The 15,974-nt window shown below is 53.2% G+C and overlaps 1 protein-coding gene across 7 annotated transcripts in view; it reads left to right on the top strand.

The window, feature by feature from the left end:
* The first annotated feature begins 2,474 nt into the window (after positions 1-2,474).
* Positions 2,475-15,974, top strand: part of CPLANE1 (ciliogenesis and planar polarity effector complex subunit 1) — a 62,744-nt gene continuing 49,244 nt past the window's right edge. For 4 of the 7 annotated variants that reach the window (XM_045571497.1, XM_045571498.1, XM_045571496.1 and 1 more), the window contains exons 1-12: positions 2,475-2,611; positions 4,826-4,954; positions 6,575-6,710; positions 6,814-6,933; positions 7,658-7,890; positions 8,649-8,755; positions 9,918-10,074; positions 10,690-10,793; positions 12,501-12,683; positions 14,146-14,395; positions 14,882-15,016; positions 15,186-15,934. In XM_045571497.1, coding sequence (XP_045427453.1) covers positions 4,868-4,954; positions 6,575-6,710; positions 6,814-6,933; positions 7,658-7,890; positions 8,649-8,755; positions 9,918-10,074; positions 10,690-10,793; positions 12,501-12,683; positions 14,146-14,395; positions 14,882-15,016; positions 15,186-15,934 — 2,261 coding nt within the window. In that variant the 5' untranslated portion in view covers positions 2,475-2,611; positions 4,826-4,867. Of the gene's footprint in view, positions 2,612-4,825; positions 4,955-6,574; positions 6,720-6,813; positions 6,934-7,657; positions 7,891-8,648; positions 8,756-9,917; positions 10,075-10,689; positions 10,794-12,500; positions 12,684-14,145; positions 14,396-14,881; positions 15,017-15,185; positions 15,935-15,974 lie in introns of those variants that run through there. The other 3 variants (XM_045571495.1, XM_045571499.1, XM_045571500.1) reach the window with 3 other exon arrangements.

Below are 15,974 nucleotides of genomic sequence, written 5' to 3'. Positions count from 1 at the left end.
GTACGCCCTCTGGATGCTACCCGGCCGAGGTGAGAAGGTGGTGGGTCACTCAGCTCCACTCCCAAGAATGGCGGGGTGCCGGGATCCCGCCGCCGAGACCTGAAACTCACCAGCGGCAGCCGCCAAATGACCCACAAAAAACAGCCTGGGGGAGGGGAGAGGTGAGCGTCCAGGGAGGCGAGGGGAGGCTGCGGCGGGCACTGGGCCGTCCTGGCCTTGGCTCTGCACCATGCAGCTCGCCGCACCCCCAGAGGCCGGGCTCCAGCTCAGCCTTTCAGACGAGGACGCGCAGGCTGCCTGCCGCTGGGCCCTCCCCCGCCCCGTGCTGTGTGGAAGCCTCCTGGGTACCCGGGCCAGCACTGGCTCCCTCCTGCTCCCCAGCTCCCACGGCACACCCTCATGTGAGCACTGTCCTCCCGGAAGTCCTGGGGAGAAGTGGATGTGGAGCAGCGGACGCTGGAATTGCACCGCCTCCTCCAGGTCCATGGCACCCAGCGCCCCGTCACCGTCCCCCAGAGGGCCGGAGGGGGGACACCGGGGCCGGAGATGGGGGGACACCGGGGCCGGAGATGGGGGGACACCGGGAACGGAGATGGGGGGACACCGGGGACGGAGATGGGGGGACACCGGAAACGGAGATGGGGGGACACCGGGGCCGGAGATGGGGGGACACAGGGGCCGGAGATGGGGGGACACCGGGGACGGAGGGGGGGACACCGGGGACGGGGGGCCGGAGATGGGGGGGACACCGGGGATGGAGGGCCGGAGGCGGGGGGACACCGGGGCCGGAGATGGGGGGGACACCGGGGATGGAGGGCCGGAGGCGGGGGGACACCGGGGACGGAGGCGGGGGGACACCGGGGCCGGATGGGGGGGACACCGGGGACAGGGAGCCGGAGGCGGGGGGACACCGGGGCCGGAGATGGGGGGACACCGGGGACGGAGGGGGGGGGACACCGGGGACGGAGGGGGGGACACCGGGAACAGGGAGCCGGAGGCGGGGGGACACCGGGAATGGAGAGCCAGAGGCGGGGGGACACCGGGGCCGGAGGGGGGGGGACACCGGGCCGGAGATGGGGGGACACCGGGAACGGAGATGGGGGGACACCGGGGCCGGAGATGGGGGGGACACCGGGGATGGAGATGGGGGGACACCGGGGATGGAGAGCCGGAGGCGGGGGGACACCGGGGCCGGAGGCGGGGGGAAACCGGGGATGGAGGGCCGGATGGGGGGACACCGGGGCCGGAGGCGGGGGGAAACCGGGGATGGAGGGCCGGATGGGGGGACACCGGGGCCGGAGGGGGGGACACCGGGGATGGAGGGCCGGATGGGGGGACACCGGGGCCGGATGGGGGGACACCGGGGCCGGAGGGGGGGACACCGGGGCCGGAGGGGGGGACACCGGGGCCGGAGGCGGGGGGAAACCGGGGATGGAGGGCCGGATGGGGGGACACCGGGGACGGTGTGGGGGGACACCGGGGACGGAGGGCCGGATGGGGGACACCGGGGCCGGAGGCGGGGGGACACCGGGGCCGGAGGGGGGGACACCGGGGCCGGAGGCGGGGGGACACCGGGGACGGAGGGCCGGAGGCGGGGGGACACCGGGGACGGAGGGCCGGAGGCGGGGGGGACACCGGGGACGGAGGGCCGGAGGCGGGGGGGACACCGGGGACGGAGGGGGGGGACACCGGGGACGGAGGTGGGGGGACACCGGGGACGGAGGGCCGGAGGCGGGGGGACACCGGGGACGGAGGGCCGGAGGCGGGGGGGACACCGGGGACGGAGGGCCGGAGGCGGGGGGGACACCGGGGACGGAGGGGGGGGACACCGGGGACGGAGGTGGGGGGACACCGGGGACGGAGGGCCGGAGGCGGGGGGACACCGGGGACGGAGGGCCGGAGGCGGGGGGGACACCGGGGACGGAGGTGGGGGACACCGGGGACGGAGGGCCGGAGGCGGGGGGACACCGGGGACGGAGGGCCGGGTGCGGGGGGGCCGGGGTGCGGGGGCCGGGCCCGGCGCAGGCGGAGGGCAGCCCCTCGGCCCGGGAGCGGCGGTTGGACGGTTTCCTGGAGGCGGAGCGGAGAGCGGGAGGCGCGGGGGAGGAGGGCGGGGGGAGGGGAGGGGGGAGGGGGAGGGGCGGGAGGGGCGGAGGGAGAGGGGAGGGGGAGGAGGGGCGGAGGGAGAGGGGAGGGGGGAGGGGAGGAGGGCGGGGGGAGGGGAGGGGGGAGGGGGAGGAGGGGCGGAGGGAGAGGGGAGGGGGGAGGGGGAGGGGGGAGAAGAGGGGGGCAGGGGCGGGGCTAGAAGGCGGCGGCGCCGGCGGAGGGAAGCCCGGAGACGGACCGGGTGGAGAGGAGGAGGAAGAAGAGGAGGAGGAAGAGCAGGAGGAGGAGGAGGAGGAGGAGCAGGAGGAGGAGGAGGAGGAGCAGGAGGAGGAGGAGAAGAAAGGGGGGAGCACCCGGCCTCCCGCCCCGCGCCGCCGGGCCGCGGGCTGCCTCTGGGCCGCTGGGCCCGCGCCTCCCGCCCGCCGCCGGGGCCCGGCCTGCGGGGTAACCGCCGACTCCCCCGCCCGGCCCCTCCTTCATCCCTCCCACCGCACCGGCCTTCGGGGTAACCGCCGACTCCCCCCCCCCCCCCCCGCACGGCCCCCTCCCCTCCCCTCCCCTCCCCTCCCCCCGCTGGGCCCGCGCCTCCCGCCCCGCTCCCCCTCCGCCCCGCGTCCTTCCCCCCGCCCCGCCGCCCATCCTTCCCCACCCCACCCCGGCCTACCCTCCCCGCCCCCATCCCGGCCCCGCTCCCCCTCCGCCCCTTCCTTCCCCCCGCCCCGCCGCCCATCCTCAGCGCGGGGCGCGGGGCGCGGGGCGCGGGGCGCGGGTCCTCCCCGCTGCAGCCTCCCCGGGGTCCGGAGGACACCCCGGAGCCCCTGGAGGGCTGGGGGGACCCCGGCGTGGGGGCCCCGGTGGCTGGCCCGGTGGCTGGCTGGCCCGGTGGCTGGCTGGCCCGGTGGCTGGCCCCGGTGGGTGGCTGGCCCGGTGGGTGGCTGGCCCCGGTGGCTGGTTGACCCCGGTGGCTGGCCCCGGTGGCTGGTTGACCCCGCTGGCTGACCCCGGTGGCTGGTTGACCTCGGTGGCTGGCCCCGGTGGCTGGCCGGGTGGCTGGCTGACCCCGGTGGCTGGCCCCGGTGGCTGGTTGACCCCGCTGGCTGACCCCGGTGGCTGGTTGACCTCGGTGGCTGGCCCCGGTGGCTGGCCGGGTGGCTGGCTGGCCCTGGTGGCTGGCCCGGTGGCTGGCCCCGGTGGCTGGCCCCGGTGGCTGGCTGGCCCCGGTGGCTGGTTGGCCCCGGTGGCTGGCTGGCCCCGGTGGCTGGCTGGCCCGGTGGCTGGCCCCGGTGGCTGGCTGGCCCGGTGGCTGGCCCCGGTGGCTGGCTGGCCCCGGTGGCTGGTTGGCCCCGGTGGCTGGCTGGCCCGGTGGCTGGCTGGCCCGGTGGCTGGCTGGCCCGGTGGCTGACCTCCGTGGGTTGGTGATGAGTTAGGTGAACGTTGAGGGGCGGACGCAGGAGGCTGTGTGGCGGGGACACGGGGGCTTGGAGGAGTCTGTAAACGGCCGGCCGGCCGTGTGTTTCACAGGAAGCCATGCTTGGGGGCTCCATGTGTCCCCTTCCTGACGTGCCAGTGAGGTGATGGGTTAATGTGCCCCTTCCCTGAACCAGTCTTACGTGTCTGGCCCGTGTGTGATGGTCAGGCCGTGGCTGTCTGAGCGCCGGTTCGAGCACACGGCTTTCGGGCATAATAAACCCGCGGTGAAAGCCTGGTCACACCCCGCAGGCCTCCACCCTCACCTCTGAGCCATCTTTTCATCCTTTGCATTTGGGTTGTGTAACTTACCTCTGAGTAAAAGCTGGAGTATTTTAAAGCAACTCCCTGCCGGGCTGGTGTGGCTCAATGGTCGAGCCTCGGCCCATGCACCGAGAGTCCCCAGTTGCGGGCTTGTTACCCAGGATGGGGGGTGCAGGAGGCAACCGGTCTCTGTTTCTCTCTCATTGATGTTTCTATCTCTCCTCCCTTCCTCCCTCTCTCTAAAATCAATAAAAACATTTTAAGAAAAGTAAATACTTAAGTATATACTGTATCCCATATCTAGGGGAGGTAAGGCCCCTTTAAAAAACAAACATCTGGCCAGTGTGGCTCAGTTGGTGGGCATCCACTGGTGCACCAAAAGATGGCTGGGTCTGTTCTGGCCAGGGAACTTGCCCAGGACCCCCAGTAGGGGGCGGTCAGGAGGCAGCCCATTGATACTGGCTCTCTTGTCCCTGTTTCCCTCCCTCTCCCTGGGAGTGAGGTAGACGCTGTGTTGCCATTTGTGATCTGCCCGTGGGAAATGCAAAGCTCCACTCCTGTTTTATTCTTGGTTAAAAGAGACCAGATCCCGTCCAGCTTTAAGGGGTAAGGCATGGACCAGAGAGGGGGTCTCTGAGAGACGGTCAAGGTCACAGTGGGAGCAGGCGGTGCTGCCGTGGTCATCTTTGGAAAACACAGCCTGCCACGCAGAGAAAGGCAAATCACGTGGAAACTGTGTTTTTCCAGATCTTTCTGAGGTCTTGTTTACCTTCACTGTCGGAGAAATAACTTGTCAAATAAAAGCAAATAGGTACAGTTTGCCTGACTGTTTGAGATATAAGACGAGATGCTGAATGCATTGTCAATATCTTAAGAAGAGAACTGAACTGATGAAAGAGTGAAACTCCAGATCTTGATGAGAATTCTACATTAAGATCCTCAGTAAACATGGACTATTCATTATGACCACTGTTTTTGCTTTTCACAGCATCCTGTGACTGTGTGTGCTTAATTGGCCATCGGAGCCGCGATGAGCATGGAGGTCAGGCTGGAAGTTTTGTCGTCAACCACCATCAGGCAGAAGAGACCCTGGCCCCGCGTCTCCTGGCTGGGCCAGGTGGGTCTTTCTTTGTTGTACGGCCCAGTCGTCATACGTGTGGAACGTGTGCTTTGCCTCTGAGGGTGAAGAATGGTCTGTGACATTTAAAAAATAAAATCCATCTTAAAGGATCACCCGCCCACACGACAGGGTTTTGTGTTTGTGTTTGTGTTTTGTCTTTAGTATAGTGAGCAAGTTAGCTTTTCCAGAAAGTTAAATGGTCTATTAAGAAGAAATATTTTGTATTTTGAAAAACATTTTATTTTATTTTATTTTATTTTTTAAAAATATATTTTATTGATTTTTTACAGAGAGGAAGGGAGAGGGATAGAAAGTTAGAAACATCCACAAGAGAGAAACATCGATTCAGCTGCCTCCTGCACATTCCCTACTTGGGATGTGCCCACAACCAAGGTATATGCCCTTGCCTGGAATCGAACTTGGGACCCTTCAGTCCACAGGCCGACGCTCTATCCATTTAGCCAAACTGGTTAGGGCTGAAGAACTTTTTTATATTATGTTTAAGAAGGTGGCGATGGCATATAGCAAAAAGGAATTTTTTATCTTCTGAACCTTTTCCTACTGGAACAATCCATGGAGTGTTTCCTCCCATTGTGGTTGTTATGTGTGTGCAACGAGGTGCCCTCAGACCTGGGTGAAGAGGGGTCACGGTGCACTAACAGTCCCGGACTCTGTCACAATACATGGCATGGAGGCCTCACCGCAGGGAAAGTGGGCAAACCTAGATTTATCGCAGTTATTAAAATTAAGGAATTTGGTGGGCCCAGTCTGTGTGGCTTGCGCGTGGGTTGAGCGTAGACCTGTACACTAGGAGGTCACAGTTTGATTCCTGGTCAGGCATGTGCCTGGGTTGCCAGCTCAATCCCCATGTGGGATGTGCAGGAGACAGCTGATTAGTGATTCTCATCATTGGTGTTTCTATCTCCCTTCCTCTCTAAAATCAATTTTTAAAAATTATATATAAAAAAGGAAAGTTGGTGTGTCATTTCCTCTGAGAAATTACACCACTAACTTACCTTCTCTCGACCGTCACGGGGGCTCGCATATCCGAAGGGCTTGTTAAAACAAGGGCTGCCCCATCCCGGAGGTGCTGGCCCAGTGGCCTGGGGGAGAAGAACATGCATTCCTTGCAGGGTCTCCGGTTGCTGGTGCCGCTGGGTAGGTGGTGCTTTGAAAGCCACTGCCCTGGAGTAATAATGCAGGAAGGCAACGTTAACTCCAACCAGCAGACTGCTCCTGGCAATAAAAAAGGACCAGCCAGGGTTGCAGAAGCCACATCTCTCTTAATCTAAGTAAGTTATTTGAAAACTTGTCCATGCTGGGGTTACATTGATGACCCAGTTTTGGCTAGCAGAACCGGAAGACACTCTTAAAATTTTTAACTGCAAAGTAATCTAAGTTGCATTAGTTAGGTCATTTTACCTAGTCATTTTAATGAGTTTTAAGAGAGAGTGAAACAACTTTCGGTCTGCCTCGTCAGCCTTATGGTTCATTTTGTGATTCGTGGTACAAAGGTATGTGATCTTCCTTAAGTGTTACTTGGTGTTCTTGGCATAATTTGGGTAAGAGTTTGAATGAACTTCTGCCACCTCCTCAGTCTCTCATGTTTCTTCTCAGGAAAAGGAAGCTGTTTTCCTTTTGGACGAGAACCTCATCAGTGAGATCAATTTGCTGTCGGGCAAGACGAAGAAGAAGATCCCTCGCCTGCAGCCTGTCCTGAGGCACCTCGCTGTGCTCACCACGTCCAGTAACGGTTAAGTGGGTCGGTGTTCGCAAAGGGCGGAGCTGGGTGAAAGGTCTAACTGGGGCAATCTCAGGGCACCTCTATAAGTATTGCGTTTCCTTTTTGGAGACAGATGCCTGGCTGGCGGGGCTCCTTACTACTGGGGAGCTTTTCCTTTGGAACAAAGATCAAGATTGTTTGAAGACGATCCAAGCAACTGGAGAGCCTAAGGAAATGATTAAGGCTGCAGTAGGTGAGAATTGGTTTAAATTGGTTTAACTTGATAAACAGGAAGGGAGGATGAAACATTTGCCTACTGCTATTGTAAAATCTCTGTGTGTATACACGGAGTGGTCAGATTATTATGATCTCTGAACACATAATAATCTGGCCACTTAGTATATATATATTAGCGGCCTGGTGCATGTGTGTATGGGTGGGATCCGGCCAGCCTGGCTAGGGGGAGGGGAAATGGGCGGTTGGCTGGCCTGCCTGCTGTTTGAACTCCTGGTCGAGAGGACAATTTGCATATTAGCCTTTTATTATATAGGATTTACTCTGAGTGGCCAGATTATTATGTGTTTAGAGATCATAATAATCTGGCTACTCAGCGTGTGTGTGTGTGTGTGTGTGTGTGTGTGTGTGTGTATCATAATAATCTGGCGACTCAGTGTGTGTGTGTACAATGTATATCTCTTTGCATTTTTTGTGTGTGTGTGGCATTTATTTGTGATGCTCAGATTCATCTTGGATGAATGTAGTCTGGTATGCCTAACATATCTGATAACAAAGGGTTCCTAATATCACGTAAATATGTGATATGTTGTTACTGTTATTTGTACTCTTAATTCATACTGCTGCCTTAGCTTTCTATCCATAATGGTCACATTATCTGGTTCTTTGTCAGAATAAACTATTTAGCCTCTGGAGGGAATTCAGACTTCAAGGTTTAATAAGTTTTTTAACTTTTCTTTTAGCAAGCTCGTTGAGACTCTATTTGTATGTATCTGGAGATGGACAAAGAGTTCTGATTATAACTCCTTCTGGATGCATACTTCTTTGGGAATATTTGGAATTCAGGAATATCTTGTCTTCTAAAAGCCCATCATTGATGGGCCAGTGGTCCCAGATCACACCTGAGGAAGCAGTGCGTCTGCCTTCCGCAGAAGATAAAGAGGCTGTGGTGCACGCTGTCTTCATAAGCAATGAGGTAAAAAAAAACAAAACAAAACAAAACAAAACAAAACAAAAACAATGAGGTAAAATCCAGACCGGACGGGTCCCAGGGGGTGAGCTCTCGCCTCTGACAGACACTGGAGCTGATGGGCAGAGTGAGCAGTGGCATTGCTGTAGATCGCTAGTTGTCGTTGTCCCGCTGATGGTGAAATTATTGTGGAAAATATATCTTCATTATTTCTGGGTCACGTTCTTAGAAGTGTTTATATAAATGTTTTGAAATTACAGCTTCCTTTCTCTTTCCCTAGTCTTACTTTTCCCTAGTTTTAAAATATAGCTAGTTTTGTAATTTAAAAAGCTAGAATTGGTGATATTCAATAAGCTGTTTAATTCCCAGGAAATAATACCCTTACGAACTAAGAAACATTTTAAAAAGCAGCATGGACCTATCTTTTATTACCAGTCCACTGCTGTTATAAGTTGCATTTTGAAGTTTTATTGTTTTCCTCTACCTCACCCACTTCCAGTGCCCTAATTTAAATAATACAGAACTATAGAAGGGAAAATTAGTATGTAAGTATCACTTTAGTAATAGCCCTACTAAATAGCAGTGTTTACTTAAGAGCATAAACTGCATATTGATTTCCCATTTGGGATATACCTGTGGCTCAGAAATGACTTAGTCTTGGACTTAATGTCTAGAATAAATAGAAACAAGATCTCGATCTATTTCATCTGCACCGTGACCTGTTGTCATGGATCATGTACTGAAGTCTGTGCATTTATCTACAGTTGCTGGGAGACTGCTGCTTGTGTGCCTTTGCCTTCTATTCGGGGGAGTGTCTGAGGTTGACATTTCTAGCGATTCGGTGGCGTGAAAATGTCTTCCCGCCTGTGAGGTGAGTTAAATGTTCCCTTCTTTCTTCTTTTCCCTCCCTTTTAAGACACGGTACCTTTGGCTTATAAATACTCAATCAGATCAGTAAATGAACGGTGACCTCTGAGACTTTACAGATCCTTCCTTCCATAAGCATTGCTTTAGTTTCCATTTAAAAACGTTTAATCGGTTATTGTGCTTCTGTTTTGTTTCTCTTCTTAGAAGTGAAAACACGTAAAAGATAAGGCAGGAAACAAGTGGCTTTACTTGTTTTAAGACAATAAAGAACTATTTTGGAAAGGAATTGTTACAGTAAAAGTGAAAAGGCACTTTCTTGAATTTATTGTACTTTTTACATGCTGGAGAATTTTTTTTTTTTAATTATCTCACTTTTTATTTTTTTATTTTATTGATTTTTTACAGAGAGGAAGGGAGAGGGATAGAGAGTTAGAAACATAGATGAGAGAGAAACATCGATCAGCCGCCTCTTGTACACCCCCTACTGGGGATGTGCCCGAAACCACAGTACATGCCCTTGACTGGAATCGAACCTGGGACCCTTCAGTCCCCAGGCCGACGCTCTATCCACTGAGCCAAACCGGCCTCGGCAGGAGAATTTTTTTTTACTTAAACATGAAATTATTCTAAAAAGCCTATAAAATAGAATGCATTAAAAACACATCCTGGCTAAATAAGATTTATTAAAATAGTGTGATTTGAGGGAGGGTGTATTTTTCTTCCTGTTAATTTTCTTTATTTTTTATGCTAACAATAACTTACTAAGCTATAACTTATATAAAGTAAAACAAACAAATCTAATGAATGTACATGCGTGTAACAGTCCTCATATCAAGCATAGAACACTACCCAGAAAACCTACTCTTCTCTATCAGTCCCTTTAGAACTGTTAGCAGTACTATAGAATGGGGGTGGCTAAGCCATCAGTGGAAGCAGACGTGTTTGGAGTTGGCTCCCAAGCTTGCTGTTCCTGACAGACAAACTCCGCGAGGGAGCTTGTCTGACAGAAGCGCCGGCTCTTCTGTCACTGGGATGGCTGCTAAGCGGCCCCTAATGTCTAGCACCTGGAGGAATTTAGCTGGACCCTTTAGCTCTTTGTAAGGAACTACGTATTAATTTAGAAGATGTGATACTTCCTGTTTTCAATTCTTTCCTTACTTTCTTAGAACGTGGCCATACCGTGTCCATTGGGCACAGCAGGACTGCCTTCTGGGTAGTCTGAGTCCTGCCTGTGAGTCAGTCAAGTCGAGAGGAGCTCTGATCTCTGCCTTTTCAAGAGACGGCCTGACCCTGGCAGTGACCCTGAACCAGAGAGACCCGAAGGTCAGTAATGCGACCTGTCTGAAGTGGTCGATGGGACAGAGTTCAGTCTAGTTTTTATATGATTCCCGCCCCGGAGGTAATTCTTTAAATCGGTGTTTTCTGATCCCACTCAACCTTGTGGGTTGGTGAAGTTGTTTAAATTGGCTACCAGGCCCTGGCTGGTGTGGCTCAGATGGCTGAGTGCTGTCCTGCACTCCGAAAGGTGGCCAGTCCAACTCCCGGTCAGGGCACGTGCCCAGCCGTCTGGTTCGGTCCCTGGTCAGGGCGGGTACAGAAGGCAACCAGTCAAGATTCCTCGCTCACATCAATGTTTCTCTCTCTCCCTAAAATCAGTAAAAAAATTAAATGACCTGCCATAGTTTTCCATACTTGGTCTTCAAAAGCAAAAAGAGGTTGAGGGAAAAGGAAGAAAGAAAGGCAATGTTGTAACTGATGTTCTTAAAATGTAGGATAAAAGAGAAGAGAGACATGGGTGGTCAGCACTGCTTGCCGTTGGGAAAGACACCTAGATAGCTGACTGATGTAATAATAGATCTCTAGGTCCTCAGAATCATCAGTAATGGTTCAAGTAAGATAATTTTAATGGTTTTATTGTCTTTTCTTAACTCTTTGTAGGCGACTCAGGTATTATTTGTCAACACACTGAATTTTGTTACTCTCTGTGGCAGCCTTAAGGGCTGTAGCAATAAGAGCCCCATGGTTCCAGCTTCTCTGGTCAGGTAAGCACGCCTCCGTGTTGCTAAGTCGTGTTTTTGCTTTCTTTTCAACAGTTCCATACGTTTAAGGCTCTGATGACTCAGTGGGTGTCTAAATGGATATTTCGTTAGATAATGTAACTTTCAGCATCTGAGTGTGATGGATTCTAAAGATTGCGTTATGTAAGGAAGGCCTAGCGCCTCAGGAAGGGCTGCCTGGGTCGGGGGTAGTGAACGTTTTTCTCTTTATTTCTGGCTGCGTTGTCCGAGGGGGGCGGGAGCGTGGCTGGCAGAGATACATTGGGCTTCCCTGGGGAGGCTGACCTGGAAGACAGTTGGCATTCTTCTTCACATGCGGGTCAGTCGCAACCTACATGAGCTACATGTGAGACATGGCGTAGGGAGTTTCCTCTCGGACCTCTGGATTTCCCTTTCTGAACACTCTGCCGTGCTGCTCTCTGAATTTTCCGTTTTTAGACCCATCCAGCCTTGTCTCTTCATTTTGTCCCCCCTTAAAAGTTCCGTTCTGGAAGTGTCACTGGTCTCAGCTCAGCAGTGTTTGGCTTGGGGTGTCCCTCATTTACATGAGCGACAGCTGCTCTGGTCTCCCTGAGACATCGCTGTTACCAGCAGCTACGGAGGGGAAACGATGCGAGTCTGCGGCTGCGTGCATGGCGTGGGGCTGGCCTTCCCATCTATCGGTAGATGTTGGTTGTGGACACCAGTAGGGTTAAAAATTGTTGAGGTTAGCATGTGAGTGACTAAAAAGTTTAACTCTCAGGAAGTATTTTTATTTTATGATTGCTTGTGTATCTAAATTTCTGATTCGTATGTTGTATGGGGTAGATGTTTATGCATGAACTCTTTCTGAGACGTGAAATACACAAAATGTATGTGGCAGTTGTCTGCTCTCCATTCTTTTTAAAAAATATTTTTATTGAGAGGAAAGGAGAGGGAGAGAGAGATAGAAACATCAATGATGAGAGAGAATCATTTACAAGCTGCCTCCTGCATGACCCCTACTGGGGATCGAGCCTGCAGCCCAGACATGTGCTTTTGACTCGAATTGAACCTGGGACCCTTTCATTTGCAGGCCAATGCTCTATCCACTTAGCCACACAAGCTAGGACTGCTCTCCATTCTTTTGCCCCCCCCCCCCTTTTTTAAATATATTTTATTGATTTTATACAGAGAGAAAGGGAGAAAGATAGAGAGTTAGAAACATCGATGAGAGAGAATCATCGATCAGCTGCCTCTTGCACACCCCCCACTGGGGATATGCCCGCAACCAAGGTACATGCCCTTGACCGGAATCCAACCCGGGACCTTTCAGTCCCCAAGCCGATGCTCTATCCACTGAGCCAAACCGGTCCCGGCCTCTTTTGCCCCCTTTTTAAAAAAAATAAATTAAAAAATATATATATATTGATTTTTTTTACAGAGAGGAAGGGAGTGGAATAGAGAGTTAGAAAACATGGATCAGCTGCTTCCTGCACACACACCCCCCCCCCCCCACACACACACACAGGAGATGTGCCCGCAACCAAGATACATGCCCTTGAATCGAATCGAACCTGGGACCCTTCAGTCCGCAGGCCGACACTCTATGCACTGAGTCACACCGGTGTCGGCTGCCCCTGTTTTTTGAAGCGTTTCACCTCCACTTGGCTGTCGAAATGGCCAAGCACATTGTCTGGAATCCTTTCTGAACACACTGTCTGCTCCTTCCAGGTCCTACTGGGTAGGCGACATCAGCTGGACTCATGACAGCCTTTTTCTGGCCTGCATGCTGAAGCGTGGCTCCCTGGTCTTGCTGACGTGCCAAGGGGAACTGCTCACATTGAGCACGCATGGCTGCTCGGTGGAATTTGGGCCGGCTGAGTTTATTCCCCTCCACCCACTCATCACATACCGGTAAGACGTTTCCGTGGTTTGAATTTGTTTACAGTTTTCTCTCTTGTTATTCCTGTACTGTCTTGTTTTTATCATTTTATTTTTTAAATTGTCTTATTTTTTCTTTGAGTGTGGCATCTTGATATGTTTCTTATTTATAGTTTTTTTCTGTTTCTTTTTGTGGCTTAATCCTGGTGAGAATTTGACATTGTGACTATGTAAGTATAAGTTATTTAAGGATTCAGTAGCAATAAAATTTTTATTTTCTTTGGCATAAAAGTTAAAGTATGTCCTTTGCTTTATTGTTTTACATTTTATTTTTATTAAAAAACTTTTTTAATGTTGACAATATTGCAGGAGTCCCCCTCCCTCCCTTGCTTCCCTCCACCATCCCGCACCAGACCTCCCCTTGTCGAGGTAAATTTATAGCAATATAACTTGACACATTTATATACTTTTTTTTCAATTGGAAAAAAATTGTTGGAAATAGAAGACTTTAGAAGTTACCCACATGTAACTTTTTTTTTTTTTTTAATTGTGGTTCTTCTACTTATTCATTGGGTGATTTTGGGTAAGTTATTCTTTGAGCCTCCGTTTCTTCTGCTGTGAAATGAGAATTGGTCTAAGTGAAGGAAGATAAAAAACTGGGAAAGGCATTTGAAATTAATTCACTCCCCTTGCTTCACAGAGGAAGAGTGTGTTCTCAATTATATTTAACAAAAACTATTGCTTTATTTGTTTATGTGTTTATTATTTTGTTAATCCTCACCCAAGGATAGTTTTTCCATTGATTTTTAGAAAGTGGAAGGGAGAGAATGAAGGAGAGGAGAGAGGGAGAGAGAGAAAAGGAGAGCCAGAGTGTGAGAGAGAGAGATAGACATCGATGTGAGAGAGACACTCATAATTATATCCTTACAAATATAATTTAAGTATATGGTAAGAAGCAAAGTTAAATATTCAAATTTTTTCATATATTATTAATTTTTTTATAGAGAGGAAGGGAGAGGGATAGAGAGCTGGAAACATCGATGAGAGAGAAACATCATCGATCAGCTGCCTCCTGAACACTCCCTACTGGGGATGTGCCTGTAACTAAAGTACATGCCCTTGCCTGGAATCGAACCTGGGACCCTTCAGTCTGCAGGCGGACACTCTATTCACTGGGCCAAACCAGTTAGGGCTAAATGTTTATCTTTTTAACGATAAAAATAAACTATTAATTCTTTTCTGAAACAGTTTGTATTTTGCTTTTAGAAACAAAATAATTACTACAATTAAGATTAAAAAACACATAAACCTCTGTTATAGGAATCGCTTATGTTTTCCGTGCAGATATTACACATTAACAATTTTTGTGTTTCATTTGCTTGCGTTTTCGTCATTCTGTAACAGTCAGTGGCTGTTTTGCTGTTTCTTGGGAATAATGATCGTTTTCTGTACGTTTTCTCTTACTGATCTCTGAATTGCGGTGTTTGCCTGCTAGACCACCGCAGGGCACATTTCAAGACTCGGCTCCTTCTGCGGACTCGTCGGCGTCGGCCAGCGACCCGATGCGACAGAGGTTTTCCGTGAAGACCCACTCCCGGCTGCCCTACCTCGTCGCCTCTGACGGCTACATGGTCACCACCCTCCGCTTCCTCGATGGCCTGTCCCCCTCGGCGCTGCTGCGGTCGCTGCTGCTGGACGCCGCCCGGCGGCTGGAGAGGGCGTACCGCGGCCTGGCGCTGTGCGAGGTAGCGCTGTCCGAGGGAGCGGACGTGGGCAGCCGGGGCTGGCTTCTGCCCGGATGGGAATAATTACAGCTATTAGCACTAATTCCAGAATATATATATTTTATTAATTCCTTTATTGATTAAGGTATCACATATTTGTCCTCAAGCCCCCATTCCAATCCCCCCCACTCCTGCCCCCACCCCCCTATTGTCCTTGACCACTGGTTAGGCTCATATGTGTGCACATAAGTCCTTAGGTTGATCTCTCCCTTTTATCCCCACCCTCCCTCTGAGGCCCAACAGTTGGACCCCTGGCTCCTTATCTCTGGGTCTGTTCTTGTTCATCAGTCTGTGTTGTTCACCATTTCCCCTTGATGAGTGAGGTCATGTCCTACTGGAAATATAAGAATATTTTTCTCACTCCTGTAGCCGGTGCCTGTAGCATGTGTAGTTCTGTAGGCGGGATGGAGGGTGAAGCTTTGCTCTCGGGAACCTTTTCTCCTGCAGCCCGGAGGCAGAGGGCTGAACCTGCGGTCTCTGGGCTCCCTGAGGTCCAGCCTGTTAAAGCGCCAAGGAAGCCAGCGGCCAGCAGACCCGCCCGTCCCCCGATTCCTGCAGGAAGAAGAGACGGGGGAGTTGCAGGTACTCGGCAGCAGGCTTTTCTCCCTTCCAGCAGTGACGTGTGGACCTTAGTCCCAGGAGTATTCGGTCTTGCCCTTGCAAAAGGGAAGAGAACTGTGAGAACACCAAGGGATTCTGCTTACAGAGAGCTGAGTGGCATTAAGCATCCTTTTTTCCACTCGTGTTTTAGGATTTTGAAGCAGAAGACCCGAACGAAAGCACACACTTTCCAAACAACCTGCTCTCTCTCTGGGACGAAAACAAGGATCCATCGCTCAGGGGCGCCGAGGAGGGGAGCCTGGAGTTTGCGTCTATGTTCGACACGATGCGTGCGGGGGAGCCCGCCGCGGAGGCGGACCGAATGGTCTCGGACCTGCGCTCGGTCCACAGAAACCTCCTCGCCGCCTGGACCGTGGGGGTTTCCAAACACGTGCCGGAGAAGAGCATCATGCTGAACTACACAGTCGTTTGCTTTACCTACTTTCTCCACATCCTTCAGTTTATCAAGCGTCCTCTCCCAGCGCTGGATCTCTCCTTAGGCAGGAGCCCCGGGCACCCGGCGTGGGTGCGCTGTGTCCTGCAGCTCCTGGGGCAGTGCCTGTGCGCCCCGCCCTGGGACCCGCGGGGCCGGCCGGCCGTGCGGCCGCTGCTGGCGCTCACGGCCCGCGCGCTGCAGCTCCTGCTGGCCCGGCCCCGGGGCCGCCGCCGCTCCCGCTCCCGGAGGCTGGCCGCCTGCTTCCAGCTGCTCGGGATGGTGGCCGATCGCCTAGACGGCGCAGACCACCTTCAGCCCGAGGTCTCGGCCACGGCTGGTGGGAGTGGAGCAGCCCGTCAGGACTCCCTGGTGGTTCCCCTTTTCCAAACCTTTCAAGACAGCGCTTCCCGGGACGGCTGGACCCGTCCTCCAGGAGCAAACCTCATTCAGCAGGCAGGACGCAGGTATGGCGGCTGCAATGGCAGGCTACCACCAGCAGGTTAG

Source organism: Pipistrellus kuhlii, unplaced genomic scaffold, assembly GCF_014108245.1.
Source record: "Pipistrellus kuhlii isolate mPipKuh1 unplaced genomic scaffold, mPipKuh1.p scaffold_m20_p_4, whole genome shotgun sequence".
Taxonomy (NCBI): domain Eukaryota; kingdom Metazoa; phylum Chordata; class Mammalia; order Chiroptera; family Vespertilionidae; genus Pipistrellus; species Pipistrellus kuhlii.
The sequence above is the reverse complement of the archived record's forward strand: the minus strand, read 5'-3'. Positions and strand labels throughout refer to the sequence as shown.